At 42.1% G+C, this 27,403-nt stretch overlaps 1 protein-coding gene across 1 annotated transcript in view; it reads left to right on the forward strand.

The window, feature by feature from the left end:
* Positions 1-27,403, forward strand: part of stxbp5l (syntaxin binding protein 5L) — a 160,931-nt gene that overhangs the window by 53,959 nt on the left and 79,569 nt on the right. Inside the window, exons 3-7 of the mRNA XM_041807110.1 lie at positions 7,160-7,241; positions 11,241-11,341; positions 14,543-14,552; positions 19,912-20,705; positions 24,872-24,980. Of these exons, the coding sequence (XP_041663044.1) occupies positions 7,160-7,241; positions 11,241-11,341; positions 14,543-14,552; positions 19,912-20,705; positions 24,872-24,980 (1,096 nt within the window). The remainder of the gene's footprint in view (positions 1-7,159; positions 7,242-11,240; positions 11,342-14,542; positions 14,553-19,911; positions 20,706-24,871; positions 24,981-27,403) is intronic.

Here is a 27,403-nt window from a genome sequence, read left to right on the forward strand (position 1 = left end):
TCTTAGAAATATATATCCTCTTACACGTGTGAGATAACGATGATTCCAGATGTAAAATACCAAATCAATGAAAACCCAGAGACTACAGGTACCTGACACTGTTCTGTTCAGCTTTTATGGAAAAACATAAAATAAATGAGATGTGTCTGTATGAACATCCATTCATCATTTATGACGGATCACAAGGTGCCCGGTCTAAAGTGTCCCTGACTTCCAATGAGAACTGAGTGTGGGGTCATGACCCAATAGGATATGTAACTCAGTGTCATCTTAATAGAGCATAAACAGAGACAGACTTTACCTTTAGGTAAAGGTGGGCAACTGTCTGGGGCCCCAGGACTTCTAGGTTATATGAATAAATGGCACTCTTACATGATTATTATGATTATAATGATTATTATTATTTAGTCCTTCAGCTGTGAAAGGTTGGCAGAGCCATCATGAATTAAATTAAGCATGAATAAAGGAGGTATCCCATGTTTCACACAGACACACACCACCACCCCTTCACGCTCGTCACTGTTGAACTCATGGGAAATGATCATCACATGCTCCCTGTGTCATTACACTCATAATTAAAGTGTTAAATTGGGATGAAAACACTTTGTCAACCATCACATCACCACTGCAAAATGTGTTTTGACTCAATTTTTAATTATTAATTCATTTTCACCCCTTGTCACTTGCATCTGAATAATATGAATAATATAATAACAGGCAGGTTTAGTTATATATATATACATACATATATATATACATATATATATATGTATGTATATATATATGCACACACACACACACACACACACACACTATATTGCCAAAAGTATTCACTCACCCATCCAGATAATTGAAATCAGGTGTTCCAATCACTTCCATGGTCACAGGTGTATAAAATCAAGCACCTAGACATGCAGATTGTTTTTTATAAACATTTGTGAAAGAATGGGTCGCTCTCAGGAGCTCAGTGAACTCCAGTGTGGCACTGGGATAGGATGCCACCTGTGCAGCAAGTCCAGTGGTGAAATTTCCTCACTCCTAAATATTCCACAGTCAACTGTCAGTGGTATTATAACAAAGTGGAAGCGATTGGGAACGACAGCAACTCAGCCATGAAGTGGTAGGCCACGTAAAATGACAGAGCAGGGTCAGCAGATGCTGAGGCGCATGGTGTGCAGAGGTCACCAACTTTCTGCAGAGTCAATCGCTACAGCCCTCCAAGCTTCATGTGGCCTTCAGATTAGCTCAAGAACAGTGGTAGAGAGCTTCATGGAATGGGTTTCCATGACTGAGCAGCTGCATCCAAGCCATACATCACCAAGTGCAATGCAAAGCGTTGGATGCAGTGGTGTAAAGCATGCTGCCACTGGACTCTAGAGCAGTAGAGACACGTTCTCTGGAGTGACCAATAGTGCTCTCCATCTGGCAATCTGATGGACGAGTCTGGGTTTGGCGGTTGCCAGGAGAACGGTACTTCTCTGACTGCATTGTGCCATGTGTAAAGTTTGGTGGAGGGGGGATTATGGTGTGGGCTTGTTTTTCAGGAGCTGGGCTTGGCCCCTTAGTTCCAGTCATAGGAACTCTGAATGCTTCAGCATACCAAGAGATTTTGGACAAGTCCATGCTCCCAACTTTGTGGGAACAGTTTGGGGATGGCCCCTTCCTGTTCCAACATGACTGTGCACCAGTGCACAAAGCAAGGTCCATAAAGACATGGATGAGAGAGTTTGGTGTGTGGATCAACTTGACTGGCCTGCACAGAGTCCTGACCTCAACCTGATAAAATACCTTTGGGATGAATTAGAGCGGAGACTGAGAGCCAGGCCTTCTGGTCCAACATCAGTGTGTGACCTCACATAGCTGCAAAGGGTGGACGGACATCATATTAAACCTTATGGATTAAGAACGGGATGTCACTTAAATTCATATGCTAGTCAAGGCAGGTGAGCAAATACTTTTGGCAATATAGTGTGTGTGTATGTATGTATGTATAATGTATATATATATATGCTTTCATGTTCAACTTCATATTCAGACCCTCAAGACTCATCAGACCATGCACATTTTTCCAATCTTCTACTGTCCAGTTCTGGTGAGCGTGTGTAAACTGTAGTCTCACTTTCCTGTTCTTAGCTGAGTGGTACCCTGTGTGGTCTTCTGCAGCTGTAGCTTGTCTGCTTCAAGGTTTAACCTGTTGTGCATTCAGAGAGGGTATGCTTTAGACCTTGGCTGGTTGTGATGAGTGGTTTTATAAGTTCCTGTTGCCTTTCTATCATCTCGAACCAGTCTATCCAGTCTGCTCTGACCTCTGACATCAACAAGGCATTTTTGTCCACACAACTGCTGCTCACTGGTGATTTTCTCTTTTTCTGACCATTCTCTGTAAATCCTAGAGATGGCTGTGTGTGAAAACCCCAGTAGATCAGCAGTTTCTGAAATACTCAGACCAACAACCATGCCACATTCAAAGTCACTTAAATCCCTTTTCTTCCCCATTCTGATGCTCGGTTTGACCATCAGTTAGTCGTATTGACCACATCCACATGCCTAAATGCATTGAGTTGCTGCCATGTGATTGGCTGATTAGCTATTTGTGTTGATGAACAATTGAACAGGTGTACCTAATAAAGTGGCTGGAGAGTACATAAACACTTGTAAATACTCCCACTGTCCCACGGATGTCAAAGTGCTATTTTCTTCACTCCCCAACTACATATTAAATTATTAATTTAACTGTTCTGAATATTTTCAGATGTTGGATACTCAGTCCCTCTTTCATAAGAATACCAGGAATACTGGGGGTGTTTTTCTTCAAATTTGATCTTGATCCTTTCACAAGTAAAGGTGTACAACTGTAAATATGTAAATGATACATTGTTAATATATTACTATGGTTTTATCTTGTATTTAAGTATAGGCACGTTTGAACCTTACTTCATGTTATATGTTGCTGACTACTTTGCCCTCTGTGAGCTGTTGGTATTGACACATTTCCTCCAGTTTGGGATCAATGAAGTCTTCCATACCTTACATACATGTACAAAGCTCTGATTTTGTTGTGACCTTATTCAAACACACCTAATATCTGTCTCTTAATTGTTTTTTGAAGTGGATTAAATTAGATAAAATACCAGCAGCAGTTCTGTGAATGTCCTAAAGCGTCTAAAAGCTGCTCTCTCCTAAAGTGTTTGTCTCATGAATGCTTGTAGATGACTTCATCTCACATCAGCTCCATGGCTGCAGCATCTTTTATGTTTTGATGTGGAGCAGAGTGTGATGTGAATTTGAATAGGATGTGTACAAAACTCGCCTGTCAGGGAGAGAAAGATCCACATTGACAGAGAGATGATTTATGTCTGTTGCAGACTTTTCCCTTTCAAGTCAGACCTTGAATCGCACACGCATGCACACGAGTCGTCCCTGAGAGACTGGACTTAGAGACAGTCACTGCAGGGTTTTCATTGGTCACAGTGCTGATCTATTGAACTTAGCCTTTCAGAAACAACGAGTGTCCTTTCATGGAAATATCAATGACAAACTATACTGAGTTTATCTTCAGATCCAGTGTTAATTTTGTAGACTAAAACTTTAATTAAAAATGTTCGTCAACACCCTTTTTGTCCATGTCTAAAACTAGACTAACAAAAATAGATCTGTGATGACTAAAACTGACAAAAACTAAGATTAGTTTTAGTCAAGATGACTAAAACTAGACTAAAATGTAAATTAGTTATCAACAGACATTCAAAATCTGTGATATTTCTCTACTGTTGGTAAATCTGTCAAAATGCAATGCATCTGTAACTATTCTGTCTCTCAGCTGTAGAAAGCAGGGACTCCAGGTTTGGCAGAGTTCATAGAACACACTTAAGCTTGCAAAGCAGATGGATACGCCCATTTCCTTGTTTTTCACTGGTGAATCCATCTTGCAAAGCTCCCATCTGAACCGTTTGGGCCCGGTTAGAAAGTGACACGACCAATCAGCGATGAGGGGCGGTACTTTCAGGCATGTCATGACGTAAGCAAGCAGCAGCAAGAGGGGGTACAATTATGGCGGAAGAGCTTAGCATGGATGCTGCTAAAGCACCAGTTTTATCAGAACTTGACAACAATTCTTCGTTAAAAGAAGAACAAAGAACAGCAGTGAGATGTTTTCTTTTCAAAAACGACAAAAGTGGAGTACTTACATGTCTACAGTCACCATGTCTATTTCGCGTTATTCCTCCGTAGCCGTGCACGCGCAGCTCGATAGCTGCTACGTCACGTGTTTTGTTGCTCTGATTGGCCCGTAGAGATGTGACAGACAGAACGTTCATCCAATCACACTCCGAGTTTTTTCAAAGCCTATGCCTTTTCTCAAACGTTTCCTATTAAAGTTTTCCCAGATGGATGTGTTGAACAAATCCCTCTGGCGTGTCAGGTTAATACACACTACCATGACTCGGTACCAGATTTAGAAAATAAATGCTTGAACTAAAAGTGAAGATTAAAATGTGAGGACTTTTTATGGACTAAAACTAGACTAAAACTAAAAAGGATAGAAATTACTAAAATGCTACTAAAACTAAAATGCATTTTTATTTCAAGACTAAAACTAAGACACGAACTAAAAAAAGCTGCCAAAAGTAACTCTAAGATCAAATCCTGAATCCAGAGACACACTTGAAAATATGTCTACTTCTCCAACATGTAAATCTGTAGGTTTGACCACAATAACTACTTACTAGAACTTTATCAAAGCAATGAGAGAATGCTCATAATGACGACTTGAGATTAAATACAGATTCATGGATGAGAAATCACTTGGCAATCAGACAACATGGTTTAATGTGGCCAACAAATAATCAGCCATTACTGTTTTTAATGTGAACATTTGTACTGGAAGAATATTAAGAGTGCTAGATTGAGTGATTTAGCATATTACTTGTTTTCAGATCCTAAAACAGATTTTTCTTTCATGGCCAAGTATGGTGCATAAACCCACATGGTCTATCTCAGAGTAAACCTGACAATGTCTTGGCTGTTTTAGGGCTAAACAGGGGAGAAAAAGATGACAGACTAGCTCATATATTTTAAAAATCCCTGTTCAGCAGCCCTTTTCCAGTGGAATTCATCCACTGACATATACTAACAGATTTTATCATCTAAAAACTCAATGATGGTTTTTCTAGCCTCCCAGAGAATCAATTAAATCATCCTTAATTCATCAGAAAGCTAGCTTGGCTGAAATGTAAATGAAAGCCTGTCAGTGTGCTGTGTCAGCACACCTGAAGCCAGTGGGCGTTTCACCTCAGGGTATTTCTGTGTTTTGTTTTCAATATCAGTGGGTGAACCAGAATTTATACATATGCATGCATAAATAAACAAACACGCCATGCCATGCAAGAAAAACATGGAGCAAATGGACGAATGTGCAGAGCTTTAACTCTAATAGAACACAGATTATCTTCACTTGGCTTTAATTGAGTCAAACCAATGTCTACAACATTATGAACAGCTGTATCATCTTCACTTCTCGGCCTGGTGACTCTAAAGTGGATTAACCCTTCTCTCTCAAACCTTAAAGATCCAATGGAGTGACCATAAACCTGTGTTTAGGTTTGTTGTATGACAGGTCACTGTCTTATAAACCCCCAGGTCAAATTTCAGTCAAATAAAACATCTTTAAGTTTATCAAATTAAACTTCAAAAACATGAAAAATGAGGCAGTAAAATCTGCTCTAGGATGGTGTGGGCGTGTCTGTCGGATGAACTGAGGCCACGCCCACTCAGGGAGAAATACGATCCTCTCATTACTAGATTCTGAATGATTGAAAGCACTCACGCTATTAGTCTGCCCTTTGACCTTACAGTGACCTCATGATCAGGGCGCAGCTGTCTGGCTCTGTGCCAGAGTAGAGACCAAGTCGGTTTGCTGGCTCAAATCTCTGTTATGACACTTTCAATGATCCATAAACCACTGTGGCTGATAGATTTGGCAACTTAACCTCACAGTGAACAAAAAAACAGCATTTAACTGACTGTTAACTTTCAATAAAGGCAGTGACATCAGCTAACAACAAACTGGACTGAGATGAACTGCTCTGTGACTTTATATTGTAGTGTTAGAGGGATGTAGGGAATGGCCCCGCCCCTCTCAAAATAAAACCAAGCCAGGAAAAGGTGAAAAACTTTCTAAAGGTCTAACTCCAGAATTCAGTCACATGTAGATCTCAGTGTTTTCACATGTTTACAGCAACCATATTCCAACATATCTAGAGTGTTAAGACAAATTTTGGATTTCACTTTACAGGGTCTTTAAAATCTCAACCACTCCTCATTCACATGCTAATCCTGTTGACATTTTTCTGTTTCTGCAGTGTCAGACAGCTGAGTAAATATTTGATGTCTGCTCATTAATGTCCCTTAATTCACTTGCCCTGGGTTGTTTGCAGGGTGTGGGTCCACTGATTCTGACTGAAATCCCTGAAAGGAACAGGTGAGGGTTCAGGAGCCTCATTAACGCATTATAAAACAGTAATAAGTCAGCATTTCTGATGATGAAATTAGATTGAACTGTTAAAATCTAGAGCTGTGTTTTATCAACACAAAGCCTTTGCACTTGTGAGTCAGGCACACTCAGGCTGTGCCCCTCACCTGGGCTTGCACTGACGTTTTGCTCCAGACCAGACTTCCCTGAGGTTAGAGGTGAGCCACAGTGTGGGGTATGTCAGCTATCATCAAATGTCATAGTGAACTTTTTTCCAGATCCACTCATCCTCCATAAACAGGTTGGACATTGCACCACCTGCGTGCCTATGCCCAGCCAGTGGCACAAATGACTGTTCTGTGCTATTTCATCTTTCATGCACCACAGTTGGTGCAGCCACATCTGAAAAAAATGTTTTATTTTTTTCACTCAGCCAGAAACAAATGTCCAAATGCAGGAATTATAGAAGGTGAAAAAGTATTGCCTCCAGTATCTAGCATTTGCCTGCTAACCGTTAACCCTTGTCTGATTGTAATAAATGAAGAAAGGTTATTGATCATAATGATACTGGGTCAATCACACTGTTAGAATATTTTACGTGTTTATGTTTTCTCTCACAGCTATGGTAGTACACCTTTACTGCCACTGATGTAACTTTACTACACTTCCTTGACTCTATGATGCCATCAGATTGGGACGTCCTGGAGTGGATTGTTACTGTCAGCATGAAAGTGGAGCAGCTGTTCTTCAGCTGCAGTTTCTTATCAATGAGGTAAGCTACACTCCATCACGATGCCTTCTTTAATAATCCCGATCCAAGTGTCCTGAAATCAAATCCATCATCAGATCTCCAGTATTCCAACAGTAATGATACAGGATAAAAGCAGACGTGCTTCATGGGTAGTGATGGCTTTAATTCAGTCATTCAGATTTAGCCATGTTTTGACCACTGATTTATATGTACATAATGAAGTAAAATTGTGCTTTTTTATCTAACGAAAACAAACAGAAAGTTTACCGTCTTCCCTAAGCATCTTATGGACCTGATTAAACCTGTGGACCATCAGGTATGAGTCCTCAGCGTGTGCTGTACCTGTGGCAGAGTGGTGTGGAAAAAGATAATCCCTTTTTCTACCCATTTGCACACAACACGTCACCATTCTTGGATCCACAGCTCACTGACGTGTTTTTGGCCAGAGTTCAAGGATGGAAAATTCTTCATTTCTTTTTGAATTGTGTTGACATTAACTTTGAATACTGGGCTCTGACTAGAAAAATCTTCCTTTTTTATTTGAGAAACAGAAACTGAGAAACAGACCTAAAGCTCCTCAGCCCACTTCTCCATCACTCTGACGTCTATTTTAGACTGGCTGGGTGTCACAGCTTCCATACAAGGCACGTGTGTGGTGTGTGTGTCTCCCTGATGTCTACCCCTGTCTTTATTCAGAACTTTCACGTCAGTAAATCTTCCTACAAGTGACTTGATTTAATGTATAGCTGAACTGAGAATAAAAGCATTCTGCATACACAAGACAAGTTTCTCCAAAGGAATGGGCTTTAACTTTGAAAGGCACAAACCAGAAGTGTGGGTGTACCGTGCTTATCTTGTACATTATATCATTTTTATCTCTGTGGAAACAGAAACCTACTCTAATTGTAGAAGTTTGACAGACATGTTTCAGATTGTGACCTTCATCAAGGTCATCAAAAATCAGATTGTGAACACATTCTACCCATGTGGACATTTTCTGCTAATACAAGGCAAATATGGCTCTGCATCATTTTCCAGTCTATGTTGGACAAAAGAAGCCTGTAGCTTGCTGAGACTCTGCCAAGATGGGCTGTGAAAAGTTCTCCCAAACTTTGTAGTAAGTCGTTGAAAAAGTAATCCAGTGCTGAAGTCCGTGTTGAAATCAGCAGGATAGATGTTAATTAGCATACTTAACAAGCTAACTTATGGTTTAATGATGTGTTCAAGTTAAGTAGGAAATTTTAGCATTTAAAGTGCGGGTATAAATTTGTCAATATATCAATTAAAATAACCTAGTAATTCAAAAATGTATTCATTTATTAATATTTTTGTTAATTGAAAACCTTTTGGAAGGAGGTTGCAGCATTATTAAAAATTTAAATGTAATTTATTCAGCCTATTTATTTTTATACAATTTAATACAATAAAAAAAACCAAAATCTGTTATTTTTTCACTTTAATTACTGTACCGAAAACATGCCAACCGTGAAGCTCTTTTCACATCGCCGCGCGGCAGCTACCCTGAATACCGCCTCCCTGCCGGAGGAGTCCCCCCAAATGCCTAGTGTTTTTTAAAGCGGCTGCTGCCGCCGCGGTACGAGGCAGCACTGACGTAGAGGTGCTTCGGTGAACGTCACAGCAGAGCCCACCCACAAGTCCATCACACACCCCTCCCCAAAAACACAGTAGAGTACCTCACAATCTCTATATAATAACATGTATAATGTATTATAAAACAGAGGGAAAAATACGGTTCCATCATCAAAATAATTCCCCCTAAAGAATATGTTTCAGTGGTTGGTTCCACAATTTTTTCTTCTAGTTGTCTTTATACGAAGGTAGAGCCGTGCTGTAGAGCTCAGGATATTCAGGATACACCAACATTATGAGCTCCTCCATTGTTTGCTTGGACCCACAAAGACTGCTTTTTCTGGGTTCTCTCCCGCCTTCGAACTGATTGGCTGCTGCCAGGCGGCTGCCGCCAGAAATTTCAACACGCCGAATTTCGAGTGGCAGGGCAAAATCTGTGCGTGTTCACGTGGGCGACAACCGCTTCTGGGTCCTACCACCGCGGTTAAAAACGCTTCCCGTCTGCCGCCCGTCCCTCATTAAAATGAGGAGTGAAAAGGGCTTGACTTAAGAACTGAGGTATATACCAAACCGACATTTTTCAGTACACGTAGTGTTCTCCCAGCTTTCAGCAAAATCATAGAAAAACTTGTATTATCTCAGATTTTAAACTAACTAAGATGAACTGAGTGACTTGATTGATGATCATCCTGGTGACTCCTACATTTCTACCTCTGTACGAAACACAAGGAATAAACTGTATTAGGAAATAACTGTTCAGACTTGGGGTCTCCCTGTTAATAAGACAGGTTTTATTTTTAGCCATAAATACGTTTGCTTAAGTGAAAACTGGAATAAAGGAAGCAGCAAGAGAAGGAAAGATGGATGTCCAAAATCAAACAAGGTCACATAATTAAACTTTGATAGACCCATAAATGACCTGCAGTTATGCTGCGTTCGGTTGTCCTTGGAACTCAGATAAATCCGACCTCCAAATTGGAAAAGTGCAATAGAACGGCCCTTGAGCTCGGGACTTTGACGCGGGAATTCGGGTAGGATCCAAGCAGCCCGAGTCAGTCAGAATGACGTAGCAAAATGGCTTCACACACCGTGAGAGTCACTTTCTCCTCAACTTTTACTTTTGTGTGTAGTCTAATTTAGCATTTGTGTTACTACAGTACAGGCCTCTGCACAGCTCGCTTTGATGGCCGTATAAGTTCAATGATGCATGCAGGATTCCCCTCGCTGGGGCGTTCAAATCATACTTACAGCATATGATGTTTCTCTTTCTCTCTCTCCCTCAAGTAGCTAATATATTTCCCCAGCAGAAATTTTTGATCCTCGAAAAACATCAAAACAAACATCAGCTTACTGCGGCCGGCCGTGTTTTCCGAGCTTATGCAGTGAAACGCATTTACCTCGGAAGTCGCAATTTCCGACCCAGATTTTTTTCACGTTCAGAGCACAATCAAACTCCATTAGCTCACTGTAAACTATGAACCAGCAGAGGGATACTTATCTCAATTATGGCTTTTTCACTGTGGATATTAAAAACATGATATTTAAAATCTCATTTAGAGAAGCATTTATTTTTCCGTCAAACAGAAACGGCTCCATTTACTACTGTACATACACCAAAAGAGAACTTCAGATATTACCTTTTTTTTTTTTTCATGTGTAGTTACGCCCTGGCTAGGTTGGCTGTAATTTTATCCATGCAGTGTAATGTTCCTCTTCTGCTCACCTACATGCCATCAAGACATGAAGATAAAATAGTGAAGATAATTACAGCTTAATGGAGGTGCTGGCCTGCCACTCACCCTGCCTCTGCTACACATTCCTTTATTCTCCTTCATATTTTTCCTCTTCTTCTGTGTCTGGTGTGATTTTTCTGTTGGCTGCTACTCCACGCCCTCTTATTCTTTCTGACAATGGAAAAAAATGGTTCTGAAATCTGAAATTATTGTTTGACAAAGTGGAATGATAACAGTTATTTCAATAATGACAGAGCAGAAAAACCACCACCACCAACAAAAAGAATGAAATTACAGATGACAGCTTTCAGAGAGAAATGATAAATCCTCTTCTTGGCTGTCTGGGAAAAACTGCTTTTTTTTTTTTTTTTCTTTTTTCAATTATCTCATTTTTATTCTTCGGTTCTGTGTACCAGAATGTGCTGCAATCACAAGAATGTTACAGGAACCAGGGGTCTTCCTCTCAGATGTATCCCTGCTGATATGTATTTTAAGCATAAAAAAATAAAAGTATAGCTCTTACTTATGGTTCTGAATGTGTAAGAATTTTTCTATTAAACACACGCACTTGTAACACTGTGCTTGAATTTGGCTCATCTTTGGCGTCTTAACCTGAATCTATTGTTATCTCTGGACTCCCAGTGTTCTCTGTGTCTGCATGATGATTTAGCAGTGACATTTCTTCTCTGGCCTATAGGGGGCACTGGTCACAGCCTGCGCAGATGACACACTTCACTTGTGGAATCTTCGTCAGAGGCGGCCAGCTGTTCTTCATTCACTCAAATTCAACAGAGAGAGGTAAGAGTAAATTCCATCATTTTGACATTTACACACTTACAACACTGTGCAGAATTTTTAGGCATGTTTGGGCCAAACATAGAGGCTGAAATTAGGCATAGATGGGTTGGGTATGCCCCCCCTGAGGGCACCGTCCGGCTGGATGGAGTGTTGACACAGCCCTGGTAGTGCTCTGGATGTCCTTGCATACTACCAGGGGCATGGGGAAATAATCTGTTGATAAAATAACTATGTCCACACCTAAAGGGCACAGTAGGGGCACTTCTATTTCTGACGGACCTGGAGACCTGCACATAAATTCAGCAGGAAGAGTTGCTGAAACTAAATTAAAATATCTGGTTAAATTTCAGAATAAAATACTCAGTATTGACGCCAGACAAATGCCCTGCTGTATTTCCTTTCACTACATCGACAAAACGTCCTAATGGGGCGTAGCAGAGCCTGCAGTCAACAGGTCAGAGGAGCAAGAGGAATCACATACTGATCCAAGGTAGAGGCACAAAAATCCACATGAAAGGAGAAAACAGAGACAAAACCAAGCAAGTTCATCCTACTCCTGCAGTTCACAACAATACAGTGTTAATTTTGGCAGCTATTTTAAATTTTAGTCTTTAAATGAAATGCATTTTAGTTTTAGTCATATTTTAGTCATTTCTTTCCTGTTTAGTTTTAGTTGATAAAAACTCCAAACATTTTAGTTTAATTTTAGTCCATAAAAAGTCCTCACATTTTAGTCTTTACTTTTAGTCCAGGCTTTTATTTTCTTGCCTAAATCTGATACCAATTCATGGTAGTGTGTTCTCTGCACTCTGCCAAACCTAGGGCCCCTGCTTTCTACAGCTGAGAGGCAGAATAGATACAGCTGTGTAGCATTTTGACAGATTTATCCACAGTGGAGAAATATCACGGATTTTGAATGTCTGACAAAAACTAAATTACATTTTAGTCATCTTGATGAAAACTAATCTTAGTTTTTGTCAGTTTTAGTCATCACAGATCTATTTTTGTTAGTTTTAGTCTAGTTTTTGTCATGAGACTGTCGATGAATAATTTTAGTCATAGTTTTAGTTCATGAAATGAACACTGGAACAACAGCTTGTAAAAGTATGTTTTAAAGCACTAAAGTAGTCTGTATTTGCACAGTCAGGTGTGACTCTGTAACTACCGCAAAGCCCCTCAGTCTTGTGGGTCTAGCAGTCCAGCAGTGCTGCTCAGTCCCAGGTCATGCTGTGGTATCCCAAGGGCCCGTAAAACCGCTGGTAGTCTCCAGGCATATTACCAGGCGTGAAAACTCCCAGACTAAAGAGAAGCCATTGAGCATGACCTTTGCTGCCAAGTAACACACGCGTGTCAATGTGTCGAGCTTGACTCTGGCCACCTCCCTCCTTCTAGTCCCACATCAGGACCTGCAGTGAATCCTTAGTGCCCTACATGCCTGAAATTTATGCACAGGACTGTATTTGTGTGCACTTTGACGTTAACTGTCCTATACGCTGTGCTTAGCCCATGTAGAATCTTCAGACTAGCCCACTGAAAATAAAGTCCAGAGGTCTTTATTGTTGCATCCTGCAAAATGCTATCCTCTAATTTCAGTAGCCACTGCCTCTGTGTATAAGATAATTTCCCGTTTTTAATCAATCCCAGACAACTGACACTGGTGGCTGGTCAACAGTGACTGTGGAGTTCTCCCTCCATGAGTTTCTTAGAATAAGTTCAGTGTAGAAGAATGTTAAGCTCATCTGTCCTGCTCTGTCTTTGATCCTGTTAAACCTGAAAACGAGGATCAGCTGCTTGGAAGCTCTATGTTCTCTCTCGGCTTATGAACCCCTTTGCTTTGTGTGAAACTGCACGATCTTTAATTTTAGCAGTGAAACACGAGTTCACTGTTATAATTTAAAAGTAGAATCTACTTTCACTGAAACGTTTCCACCTTAACCCTTGAGAGAGATCATCTGAATGTGCCTGTGCTTCACTGTGTCCTCCAGGAGAAAACACAAATGGACTGCTCTTTACAGTCTCCTGACCTCTCAAAGAACACTACATTGCATTTACTATAATATATATAAAGCCACTAAAAGACAAAGGTGCAGGCTTTGGTGGAGTTTTTGTACCCATTACATGTTCGACATTCAGTCTACTGGAGCTGAGGATTAAAAGGTAGGTGATCAGAATAGAGGACGCCACTCTGCTACAGCAGTGAGTCAGGAAATTCCTCTTTTTGACCTCCATTGTTCTGTCACACATTCTCCAGTGCTTCAGTCTGAAATCACTCAAGGGTCTGGAAGGTCAGAGGAGATGTTGTTGTGGCTATGTTGCTTTTCTCTGATGGCTCCACCTCTGACACTGTCAGATGTAATGGTACATAAATGCTCAAAGGGGCGGGAAAACAGAGAATGCTTGCTGACTGGTTATGGGAGAGCAGGGCCCAGTGAGTCAGACTTCAGTTGAGAAGGTTGTTTACTTCTGCTCCCTCTTGAGCTATTTACTTTGACCCAGCAAAGCCGATAGATGGCCATATTCCATATATATCTACAGGTGGTTCAAAATTTATTCCTGGTCAAACGATGACTAGACCAGTCAGCATCATTTTAGGAGAGCGAGGCAGTAGCAAAAGGGTTTAGTTCTACTGCAAGTCTGTGAAGAAATGAGCCTGGATGGCTGAATAGGCAGAACTGCCATCCTCCTGCAATCAAACCAAACACTTAAGCACCGCAACACAACACTGTGGTAGGGGCTGTGTGAAACTAACAGCACAAAGTGAGTTAGAAAATTAAACAATAAGTACATGTGTGTCCAGGAGTTCGCCAGTCCAGCTACAGCATGACTCATGGACACGGGGAAGTGCAAACGTGTACCTCTTTAGTTACACAATAAAAGCTCAAGTTGAGCTGAAATAAACCAAAGCAGCGTACAAGTGTCTGACAGTCTAGCTGCATGCATGACTCACAGCCACACATACATGCACTTAAATAAAATAGTCACATATGTGTGCGTGTGTGCACATTGTGGCTCAAATCCTGCAACCCCACACACACCCACTCACATAAAATGCAGAGGATCAAGGCAAAAGGGCCAAGATGCCAGTTAGTACTTCACATGCATTTATACCGTGTTTCAAATTATTATGCAAATGATATTATTCTCTGATTCTCCGGAATTTTGATTCTTGATTCTCTGGATTTTGGATTTTCTTATGTTCAGGACTCAGAGAGTGAGAGTAAATGGAGAACTTTCTGGACTGTCTGTAACATCCATGGGGTCTCCCCAAGGATGTGTTCTATCTCCTCTCCTTTATATCATGTATACGAATGACTGCAGGAGCACATATGAAAACCGCCATATTTTAAAGTTTGCGGACGATACTGTAATTGTTAGCTTGTTGAACAGTGAGGAACTCTCTCATGGTCCCGTTATTGATTATTTTACAACCTGGTGTCAGGAATCTTTCTTATCACTTAATGTGACCAAGACAAAAGACATGCTGATTGATTTCAGAAACTCCCCTCCCTCTCCTGTCAGCACGATAATCAACCGACAGAACACTGAAACAGTGGAGTCCTATAAGTACTTAGGCACTATAATCGATAAGAAACTGACTTTTGGGCATAATACTAATGCAGTAAATAAGAAAAGTCAGCAGCGCCTCTTCTGTCTCAGAAAGCTCGCTAAATTCCAGGTTGACAGGTCCTTGTTAAATATGATTTATCGTTCCTTTATTGAGCCAGTGCTCACCTTTTCTTTTATCTGTTGGTTTGAGTCCCTGAACATTAGAAACAAAAATGTCCACATCCATTGCATCTACAATTTGAGCCTCTCCCATCAGGTTCCCTCCTCAGACTTCTACCAATCAAAACCAACAGACACAAACACTCCTTTATTCCTACTGCCATCTCCCTTCTTAACTCCAGTAGGAGGAGATAGTCTTGCACTTTTGCACCTTGTGACATCCAGTGTGATGAATTAATTGATCAATTTCCTTGTTGGATTTTAAATTTGTTACTTGTTTTATGTTACTTTGTGCTAAGCTATCTGTGCTTTAATGGGTCAATTGTGCTGTTACATGTTTTTATGTATTCTTACGTGTTTTATGTGGCTTTTATGTTTCTTATGCTCCCCATATTTTTGCACACTGAATCGCCCTTACTGGGGACAAATAAAGTTCTTGACTGACTGATTGATTGATTGATAGTCGATGCAAATGACAGTGTAATTTTCAAGTCATCAAGCTTGAGGATGCTCCAAAGGTTCTCAGTAGGGTTGAGGTCAAAGACCAAGACCAACAAAACAGATCCTGTGAAGTATTTAAAACTGACCAAAAGTAAATTTACATGACTAAGACTAGACTAAAATGTTATTTAGTTTATGTCAGACACTCAAAATCCATGATATTTCTCTGCTCAGGTAAATCTGTCAAAATACAAAGCATCTAGCTCTTCTGCCTCTCAGCTGTAGAAAGCAGACTCTGATCTCAGCCTACAGTCCTCTAGACTCTGGTCCCCCTTCATCTGTCTAGACCTGTAGTAGGAGGTCTGCAGGACTAAGTCATTGTTCTGGTTCACCTCCTCTCCAGGTAAATCAGATGTTCTGATAGCTGCAGCGTGTAGCGCCACCTAGAGCTTTGAAGGACTAACTTTACTACATTCATAACTGCTGTTCATCACTTCCTGTCCAACATCTGACATTCTTCTGTCATCTGGATCATGTGGCTGCAGTCTACGAAATCCGTCAATAACACAGGTACAAGAAAATGTTGGGGTGTAGATTAGACCTTTACCCAGTTCTGCAGCCACCGCTACACCACTTACCCTGAATCCCATGCACAAGATGCACATTCACCCTATCTCTATGGCTGAGCCCAGTCACCCTCCTGAGCAATCTCACTTGGACTGCTTGAATTCTTCTGGTCTTTACCCAGAGTTTCTGATCTTGGAATGAAGATTGACCGGTAAATTGAGGTCCCTCTTTACCACAATGGCACGGTACAACATCTGCAACACTGCTGATGCTGCACCAATCCTCCTGTTGGTCCCCCGATTCATTCCACCCTCACTCATGAACGAGACCCCCAGATACTTGAACTCCTTTCCTTGGGACAGAGACACCGTCCCCCCACCTGGATGAAGCGATCCCCTGTTTTCTGCAAAGCTGGCGTGGAGGTGCTGACCCTCATCATGCCCACTTTGCAGTAAACTACCTGCTAGTCAGAACTGCATCATCAGTGAAAAGCAGAGATTGGATTCTGAGGTCACCAAACCCTCCTCCTGAACCCTGGTTCTCAAGATTCTGTCCATGAAAATCACAAACAGGATCTGAGACACGGGGCAACCCTGGCAAAGGCCCCCCGAACATGTCCGACTTTGTACCTAGGATGAGGACACAGCTCTCACTTTGGTTGAACAGGGCCCAGGACCCCATAATCAAGCCCTTCCCCCAAAATGACCCATGTGGGACACGATAGTGAGCCTTCTCCAAGTCTACAAAACACATGTAGACCAATGAGCAAACTTCTATGACCCCTTTAGAAGTCCTGCAAGGTACAGAGCTAGTCTACTGTCCCATAGCCAGGGCTGCAGCCCCGTGATGAATTTCGTCATTGTTTTCATTTTTAGACTTGAAGATTTAAAGGATTGAACGAAATGCCCAGGGAGGCACGCTCGGCTCGCTGTGCTTGCACGAGTATGCTGACAAGTGCTTGTTCCCACCTGCTTCTACCTGTATAATGTGGTTTTTAAACACCTGGCAGGAAGACGGCATGCCATGGGAACATTTCGGGAAGGTTTAACAGTATTTAAATCAGTGTTACTCCACCCAGTTCAACCAAAGAGCCAAATGGTTGGAAAATACCTTTGAGAGAGCCGCGATCAAAGTGGTCAAAAGTGGTAAAAACGGCTTCAAGTAGCAATAAAAATAAGTTAATGGTGACAAAAATGGTCAAAAAGCAGCAAAAATGGGTGAAAGGGGGAGAAAATGGGGAGAAAAAAATGAATAAAGGGTCAGAAAGTAGCAAAATGGAGGAAGAGTGACAAAAAAAATAAGTGAAAGGTGGCAAAAAAAATGGTCCAAAAGGGGAAATACATGGCAAAAAATGTGTGACGAGTGACTAAAATGGGCAAAAAGGAGTAAAAAAGTGGCCCAAAAAAAACCATGTGAAAAAGGGCAAAAATGGGAGAAAGGTGGCAAAAAGAAGTGGCAAAAATGTGCAAAAATAGGAAACAATTGGTATTTTATGGCAAAAGGTAACCTAAATGGACAAAAGGGAGGGACCCAACTGCAGTCAAGATGGCTGACATGGTCGCTATACATCCACTCCATGCCGGAAGTCCCAACGGAAGTTTCTTCTTGGTGTTGGACTCAGCTGTCAGTGTCTGTCAGTCTTTTTGGCGCCTAAGCCTAACCCTTGGTGCTGGATCTCAGATATATCACCTTCCCCACTGCCTTACCCTGAACCTAACCACTCTGGATTTAATGCCTAAGCCTAACCTTAGACGTACGGACTTCTGGTTGAGACTTCCGGTATGGATAGGATATATGTCGGCCATCTTGTCTGCATCAAGGTACTCTTGACAAAAGGGGCAGAAATGGGATAAAAGTGGCAGAAAGAAGTGGCTAAGTGGACAAAAATAGGAAAAAGTTGTGTTCAATGGCAAAAAGTAGCTTAAAAGGGATAAAAGTAGCAAAAGTGGCAAAAATAGGAAACAATTGGTAATTTATGGCAAAAGGTAACCTAAATGGACAAAAGGGGCCAAACAATGTGAAAAAGGGGAAAAATGGGATAAAAGTGGCAGAAAAAAGTAGCAAAAAATGGGCAAAAAAGGAAACAAGTGGTATTCAATGGCAAAAAGTAGCTTAAATGGGCAAAAAAGGGCAAAGAATGTGAAAAAGGGCAACAGTGTGCTAAAGTGGTAAAAATTTTTCCTTTTTTAATGTTTCTGGGTGAATAATATTTAAAATTAAGCCATTATAGAGCCACAAATCATCACAACAGCTCCAGAGCCATACGATGAGTATCACTGATTTAAATAAAAGATGCCACCCAAATCTAGAGAGAATCACTGTTTAGTTCATAACCTTGAAGGGTACGGATCAGATCAAAACCACAATCAGCGAGGTACAGACTTAGATAAGAAGGTAAGCCACACCTTCTGCTTACTGGTGAACCACACTCCCAGTCTAGCCCAGATGAAGGCACCCAGACCACCTCTGCAGTCTGAGCTATTATGAAACAGCTGTACGCTCTCAGCTAGCTTTCATGGAGCCACCTAGAGTCTAAACACCAAGCTCGGATGTTAATGTGAGGTGTAAACAGGGTCTCTGTGTGAGTGCTGAAAGGGTTAATCCACCTTCCAGGATGGAGCCCAAACGCAGCAGAGCTTAGCGGGGATCTCTGCCTGCATCATCCTCTCCTCTGTGAGCAGATGTACCACTCTCATCACCTTCCTGTCAATACGGAGGAGGAGGAGACAGGCACAGGGTGAATGAAGGGTGGGGAGGGGATGATGGGAGAGAGAGAGGAGGGGTGAGAGACAGAGGACGGACAAGCATCAGAAGCCTCCATCAGAGCAGCTTGAAGCTGTTTGGATCAACAGATAGGAGAGCAGCAGACGGACGGAGAGCGAAGAAGAAAGCTGACTTCTCTCTCTTCATCCCTCCATCTCTACGACACTCTTCCTCCTCCTCCTCTTCCTGCTCTCCTCCTCCCTCCTACCACGGGATTCCCCCAACTTTGAGGCATCCCCCCGCCTCCTCCTCCTCCTCCTCCTCCCTTGCTGCGTTTGCTTTGCGACTTTTCGCGGCGGACAGAGCGGCAGCGCAGGCGGGAGGCACAGCAGAGACTGCAGAGATGCGGAGACTGGTCCTGACGTTTCCCCGCCAACGAGGACGCCGAGCTTTTGTACCGTCTTCATGCCACAGTTGGAGTGAAGGTTGGAGCACGGTTGTGCGTGTTGGTGGAGCGCACAGACGGAGCTGCGAGCGCTGCAGAGACACCTGCTGCTGCTGCAACATGAGGAAAGTCCAGAGCTCTGCAAACATGTGACTAGGGCTGGGCAGCGGATCCAGATCTCAGCATTTATAGATGCATTTTCAAATGAGACGTAGGGTAAGAAATTACTGTTTTTATCAGTATAGGTAAGGCCGTCCACATTTCTCCTTCTTATTTAAGGAGTTTGATTTGTTTTCGCGTCATTTTTTAATGCACATGTTGACACGGTGCAGCCAGCTGTCAGTAAAAGTGCCTGTGAGCTATTTGGATCTGACTTTGGTTTCATACCTCTACAGATATAAATATCCACATTAACATCAAGAATCACCATTCAGCTAAAAACGATAAAAACATAATTTATGGTCCATATTGCCCAGCCCTACAACTTCTTTTTTTAGTCTTCAGGGGTCACTGAGGGGTCAAAAAGAGACGCTCCTATACTTTTTCTTCCTCTGAGGTTTTTGACGATGGGTCCTGTGCAGTTTCTTCTCCTTCTCCTACTCCCTCCTCCTTGAGGCCCAAGTGACCCCGGACTTCCTGTCAGGAGTCACCCAGGAGCGGACAACAGCACTGATTCTGTATCGAACAGTACCAGACCTTCAGACACCCCACCAACCTCCTTCAGACCACCACCGCCCTACGAGTCTGCGGCGACATCTTCAGTGGCGCCCACAGAACCAGAGGCGACTGGTCCCCCGCAGAGACCTTCATGTACACAGGAGACCCTGCCACTCTGGAGGGGGGGCGCTGCTCACGCCCATACAGTACCCCACCACAGACGGGGTCCCTGCCTGGCAGCTTCAGCGCCCCCCTGAGGCCAGCTCTGAACGCGCTGGCCAACACCGCCAACTTCCTGAACATGATTTTCCAGGCAAGCGACCTGCGGGAGAGCACGGTGCAGGAGGACATGGAGTGGTACCACGCTCTGGTCCGGGCCCTCCTGGAGGCTGACCTGCTCATCCAGCGGGCCCTGCTCACCTTTGACGCTGACCCACTGGCGGCCGTGCCACAACTGGTGCTCCGCGCCTCCAGAAACCCCACAGCAAAGATCCAGACCATCATCCTGCAGGATTTATCCAAAGCCTGGGAGAGCCTGCACCCGCCCGCCCCTGCCCCCAGCGACAGCTGGTTCAGGAGCTTTAAATTCCCAGAGTCCAAACAGCCAACAGCAGCGCTGTCGAAGCGCCTGCTCCTAAACGACCTCAGCACACTCGACACGCCCAAGTGGAGGCAGGGCGACAGCTACGTGACCAATCGCAGTGGGGTTCGCTGGGCCAGCGCCCCCTTTCTGGACTGTAAAGAAGGACGCTTTGTGCCCAGGTGGCTGCTCACCCTGTCCGCACCGTTCTATGGGCTCAAACCCGACCTCACCCCAGAGTTCAGGTAAGGACACCAAACATGAGAACCCAAACGCACTAACTCAACTACTGCAGGGACGGTCAACTACATCTGTACAAGGACCAGACTCTTTAGAGACGCACTGAGGGGGCGGGACCATCAAATAGACTAAAATAAGATCGATGTATGGTCTAAACCACACATCATTACATCAGGAGTTGTATCTTTTTTTAATGTCATTTTTATTTTTAGGCAGTAATAGTCAGATAAATCTGCCAACACAGCAGCCAACCACTGAGACACCACAGCTACATATCTATGGGGCTGTCAGGTCATCTCAGGGTACCTAAACTTAGTACAGCGAGTAAATAAATGAGTGTTTAGTAGATTATTTCTGTGTTGTAACAATGCTTCTTGTCAGTAAACCTTATACCATTAGAAAGCCGGCTTATTTCTCTTTTAAATGAAGCCACAGTTTTAAGGACTACGCCTTAGTGGGATGAGCAGCAGAGCAAAAAAGAGCCTCAGTAGAAGAACCATATAGCCTGGCTCCTCCTCCTCATGCTGGTCACCAGCAGAGAAGATTTGGGTCATTTTTCATGGGCACATCCTCAGCTCTGCTGCTCATCCCACAAATGGATGATCCTTATAAATGTAGCTCCATTTAAAAGGAAATAAACAGGCGCTACTACGGGATATCACGATTTATTGACAAGAAGAATTGTTACACCACAGAAATAATCCAACAAACACTAATTTACTTATTTTTGTGCTTTGCTTTAATAGGAAATCTAACAGTAAATGTATTTATTTCCATGCAACATTCAGTCTAACCAGTAACATTAGCGACATGGTTTCATACATGATTTGTGTTGAATGCAGAATAAAAGTGTGACAACATAAAGAAAAAGGCCATGGTATTTTTTATTACAGTATAATTACGGGCAATGGATTGAAGTTAATCACATAGACTTGCTGTCCATTTTAAACATTTTCATTTACCACTTTTAATCCAAGTGCCACTTTTTAAAACCCTTTCACTACTTTTTCTGCCCATTTTAACATTTCAACCCATTTTTGCAACTTTCTGCCCATTTTGTGTTACTATAACCTCATTTTTTGCCACTTCTTAAAACATTTTGACTTCTTTTTCTGCTTGTTTTTGCTACTTTAAACCTATTTTTTTGCAATTTGTAATATTATTTTACCACCTTTGTGCCCACTGTGCCACTTTTAAAACCATTTGGCCACATTCAAAACCACTTACACCACTTTTTCTGCAAGTTTTGGCCCATTTTAAACAATTTCTGCCATCCTTAAGCCATTTCCCCACTTTTAAAACCTTTTCCACTCCCCTTTCTGTCCTGTTGACATTTTTGACCCATCTTTGCCAATTAAATACATTTTTGCCACCTTTGACTAATTTTTTGCCCTTTTTAAACCCATTTCACTACTCTTTTAATCCATTTTTGCCTCTTTCTGCTTACTTTATGCTACTTTTATCTCACTTTCTTAATCCCATTTCACCACCTTTATGCAACATGCCATTTTTCAAACCCTTTCCATCACTTTTCCTGCCTGTTTTACCTCTTTTAGCCCATTTTGCCACTTCTGCATATTCTGTGCTGATGTAAACACTTTTAAATTAATGTTAACCCATTTTAGCCACTTGAAACACATTTTTGAGACTTTTTACTCATGCGAATTCTGTTTTGAGAAAATGTTGTTTACATTTGAAGAAGGCCATATGCTATGGCATTGATAATCCTAATGCATTCATAGGAGTGGTTATTATTCAGGTGAAATAAATATGGATATCACCGTTTAACTTTACAATGGAGCTTGACTTTGCTGGCCTCCATGGGTCCCAGAAAGCTCTCACCTTTATCCCCCCTTATGGGTGGCCTTGCTCCTCATCATCACGTTCAGCTCTTCACCCTCAGGCACGTAAACATCAGCTCTGGAGGACTACGGGAAGAGACTGTGGTCAAACTTTGTGAAATGATTAATCCATGTTATTATTTTTCAGCGTTAAGGTTTCAAGATTCATCTTGAGTGTTAAAGTATTTACAGTCATGGACAAAAGTATTGGCACCCCTGGAATTTTTACACCATTACTGTTACACCATTTCTCCCAGAAATCGTTGCCATTACAAATGTTTTTGGTATACACATGTTTATTTCATTTATGTGCATTGGAACAACACAAAAAAATCAAAGACAAAATTGACATAATTTTACACAAAAATCAAAAAACCGGCCGTACAAAATTATTGGCACCCTCAACATAATATTTGGTTTCACATCCTTGGAAAAAAAAAACAACAACTGAAACCAGTCTCTTCCTCTAACCATCAACAAGCTTCTTACACCTCTCAGCTGGAATTTTGGACCACTCTTCCCAAACTGCTCCAGGTCTCTCAGATTTGAAGGGTGCTTCTTCAACAGCAGCTCTGAGATCTCTCCATAGGTGTTCAATGGGATTTAGATCCGGACTCATTGCTGGCTACTTCAGAACTCTCTAGCTTTGTCTCCAACCATTTCTTGGTGCTTTCTGAGGTATGTTTGGGGTCACTGTCCTGCTGGAACACCCATGACCTCTGACCCAGACCCAGCTTTCTGACACTAGGCCCTACATTGCGGCCCAAAATCTCTTGATAGTCTATATTTCATGAAGGCACCCAGTGCCAGAGGCAGCAAAACAACCACAAAACATCCTTGAAGCTCCACCATGTTTGACTGTAGGTACTGTGTTCTTTTCTTTGTAGGCCTCATTCTGTTTTCTGTAAACAGTAGAATGATGTGCTTTTCCAAAAAGCTCTACCTTAGTCTCATCTGTCCACAAAATGTTCTCCCAGAAGGATTGAGGCTTACTCAGGTACATTTTTGCAACCTTCAGTCTGGCTTTTTTATGTCTCTTTGTCAGCAGTGGGGTTCTCCTGGGTCTACTGCCATAGCGCTTCATCTCATTCAGATGACCACATATGGTCCCAGCTGACACTTTTGCACCCTGAGTCTGCAGGACAGCCTGAATCTGTGTGGAAGTTGACTGAGGATGTTTATCCACCATTCCAACTATCCTGCGTTGCATTCTTTTGTCAGTTTTTCTCTTCTGTCCACATCCAGAGAGATTAGCCACAGCTCCATGGTTATAAACTTCTTGATTATATTACACACAGTGGACAAAGGAATTTCAGGATCTCTGGAGATGGTCTTTAACCTTGAGATTGTTCATATTTTTACACAATTTTGCTTCTTAAGTCCTTAGACAATTTTGGGCTCTTCTTTCTCTTCTCCATGCTTGGTGTGACACACACAGGCACACAACACAAAGGTTGAGTCAACTTTTAGACATTCTAACTGGCTCCAGGTGTGATTTCTAGATTGCCAGCACCTGTTACTGCCACAGGTGAGTTTAAATGAGCATCACATGCTGGAAATAAAATGATTTACCCACAGGTTTAAAAGAGGGACAATCATTTTGTGTAAAATTATTTCAATTTTGTCTTTTTTCTTCTATTCTTTTGTGTTGCTCCAATGCACATGAATGAAATAAACACATGTATACCAAAACATTTGTAATTGCAACAATTTCTGGGAGAAATGGTGTATTTTCTGGGAAATTACCAGGGGTGCCAATACTTTCGTCCATGACCATGTTCTTGGTGTGGAGAAAACATGGTCGGGTTAGGCTCTCTAAAGTGACTTCAGGTGGAAGACCATAAGGTGCCCTCACTGAAGCCCTCTCAGTGGAAGAAATCTGATTTCTGTCCCTGCCCTGACCCAGCCCCTTTAAATACTGCATATTTCACTTTTCCAGTTTTAGCTGCCTCAGTAGAGGGGTTCTTCTCCAAACTGGTTAAATCAACGGCCTCAAAGTTAATTCCTGTCTGTCATATTACAGAGGTATAGTTGGTGTTATCACATAATAAAACATGATTAATCTGAACAAGGATTTCTAACTATTGTGCCCTGAGTGTGGGACAGTTCTTTATACACTGGTGCCCACCACAGAGACCTGTGCTCGTCTCCTGTCCCTCAGACATCCTGAGTCCACCGCTGACTGCCACTTTACAGTAATAAACACCAAACATCATGCCATGGCGTTATCAGATTCTTCCAGAATGTCCGCTGGTATTTCACACACATACCTGCCTTGGTTAACCCTTCATGCGTCTGTGTTTTTGTTGTTGTTTGTGTTTCTCTGTCAGAGGTGTGATCCGTGTGGATGTCGACATTCAGGACATTGACTTGGACCAGTGTACCACTGGAGACAGCTGGTTCGCAGACACTCACCAGTGCAACCGCACCACCATGGAGGTAAAGAGATTTATAGGAGATGCCCTTTATTTTTAGTCTCTGTTGGTCCAAACAACCAAGGAACAGAAAAATCACTGCAGGCAGAATTTACACTGAAATGTCTACGATAATTAAAAAAAGGTTGAACGATATTCTAAATGAGATCTGGCATTACCTCAAATAACTCCAACATTTTCAAAGATGAGAAATTCTTAATTTGTAAAGTTGTAAGAGGACAAAGTCACTGTGGCAGACGTAATGTTTACGGCTGTTGAATCAAAGACGCCTTCATAATGAAGCATCAACTGTTATAGGAAGCTGCTGTCCTGTTGCTGTACCTCCTCATGTTTTTGCTGCTGGCTTTTGATTGACCATGGGTGCACATTCTCTCGCCCATGAATCCACTGACCGAGATATTTTTTTCATTTCATTTCATGAAAAATAGCTTATTTTCTCAAAAAAGTAGGGACAGGGCAACAAAAGGCTGGAAAAGTAAGTGGTACTAATGAAAACAGCAGGAGCATTTTACAACTAATACTAATGAGGTTAATTATCAACATGTCATGACTGAGTATAAAAGGAACATTTTAGAGCAGGGTCTCTCAGAAGTAAAGATGGGCAGAGAACCATCAATCTGCATCAACTGCATCTAGAATTTTCAGAAAAATGCTCCTCAACACAAAGTCTTGAAGATTTGAATCTCCCTCCATCTACAGTCCATAATATCATCAACAGATTCAGAGAATGTGGAGAAATCTCTGAGAGCAAGGCTGAAGGGGCCCTCAGGGGCCACTGCATTAAAAACAGGCATGATTCTGTAGTGAAATCACTGCATGGGCTCAGGAACATTCCAGAAATCATTGTCTGTAAACACAGTTGGCCATGCCATCCACCAATGACAGTTAAATCTGGATCATTGAGAGAAGAAGCCATATGTGAACAGGATCCAGAAACACCATGGTCCGTCTTCTCTGGACCAAAGCTCATTTAACATGGACTGAGGAAACATGGAAAACTGTTCTGTGGCCAGAGGAAACATGGAAAACTGTTCTTCGGCCAGAGGAAACATGGAAAACTGTTCTGTGGCCAGAGGAAACCACAGACACCGTGTCCTGTGGACTAAAGATGAGAGGGAGCATCCAGCTTGTTCTCCTGGCTCAGGTCTAAAGCCTGCATCTCTGATGGTATGGGGTTGCATTAGTGCCTATGGCGTGGGCAGCTCTAACATCTGGAAAGGAACTATCAATGCTGGAAAGTAGAGAGAGCTTTTAGAGACACATATCGTTAGTCTCATAGCATATTTCCCTAAGTTATATTTTAAGGCTTCAGAAAAAGAAAACACATATTTTGGCAAACACAAAGGATTTTTTTTTTATTACCTCCACCAAGGAGGTTATGTGATCGGGTGGGTTTGTTCATTTGTTCGTTGGTTAGTTTGTTTGTTTGTTAGCAACATAACTGAAAAAGTTGTGGATGGATTTTGATGAAATTTTCAGGAAATGGCAGAAATGGCATAAAGAAGATTAGATTTTGGGAGTGATTTGGATCACTGTCTGGATCCAGGAATTTTTTAAAGGATTCTGTACTATTGGGAGATAGGGCTAATGGCGGAGGTCTGCGCTGTTACTACTTTACACCAGGAGATGGCGGACATGAGTAACTTCAATCCCAGCAGCATTTTGGGTGTGTTTATATTCAAAGTTTTGGAGTTTATAGAGTTTGAAAGACGCACACCCGGTCGAGGAGACGAGTCGGAGCGTAACAGAGAGCAAGACAGCGAATTGTAGCGAGAATACTCACAATGCTGGGAGGAATAGAAGAATATTCGCCCTCTGTCATGACTTCCAGTCGTCCAGAGAGACCATGGGTGCATCTGTTGGTACCCGTAGTGAAGCCAATGCTTTGCCTCACCGTGTTCCACCCCACTAGGAAGGGAGGGAGTAATCGGTGAATGCCGTGATGGGGGGTACATGGGTCCAGGAATTATTAAAAGATCCTTCAGTATTGGGAGATAGGGCTAATGGCGGAGGTCTGTGCTCTCTGAGTGCTTTTCTAGTTTATACTGTAACAGTTCTACCCGATGTGTACAAGTTTCTTTAAAAAAGATAAGCCACAACAAGGACTACATAACAAATAAAAGTCTTAAAAGATAATAAGGATAATAATCAATAGATGACTTAGGCTTATAGTGATTATTGACTGTAACAAGCATTCTGATTGGCTGAGGATATAGGCAATAAGGCACAATGAAAGAGCAGCATTAGGAGAGTAGTTAGGCAGAAATTACACTATGGCCAAAAAATGACCTGGGCAGTTATGCTAAGAGGCTAACGATATGCTCCATCCAGACAACGTATCTGTCAGGGAAGGCCTGGACTATTTCAGCAAGACCATGCTAAACCACATACCACATCCATCACAACAGCATGGCTTCACAGGAGAAG

Source organism: Cheilinus undulatus, linkage group 15 (genome assembly GCF_018320785.1).
Source record: "Cheilinus undulatus linkage group 15, ASM1832078v1, whole genome shotgun sequence".
Taxonomy (NCBI): Eukaryota; Metazoa; Chordata; class Actinopteri; order Labriformes; family Labridae; genus Cheilinus; species Cheilinus undulatus.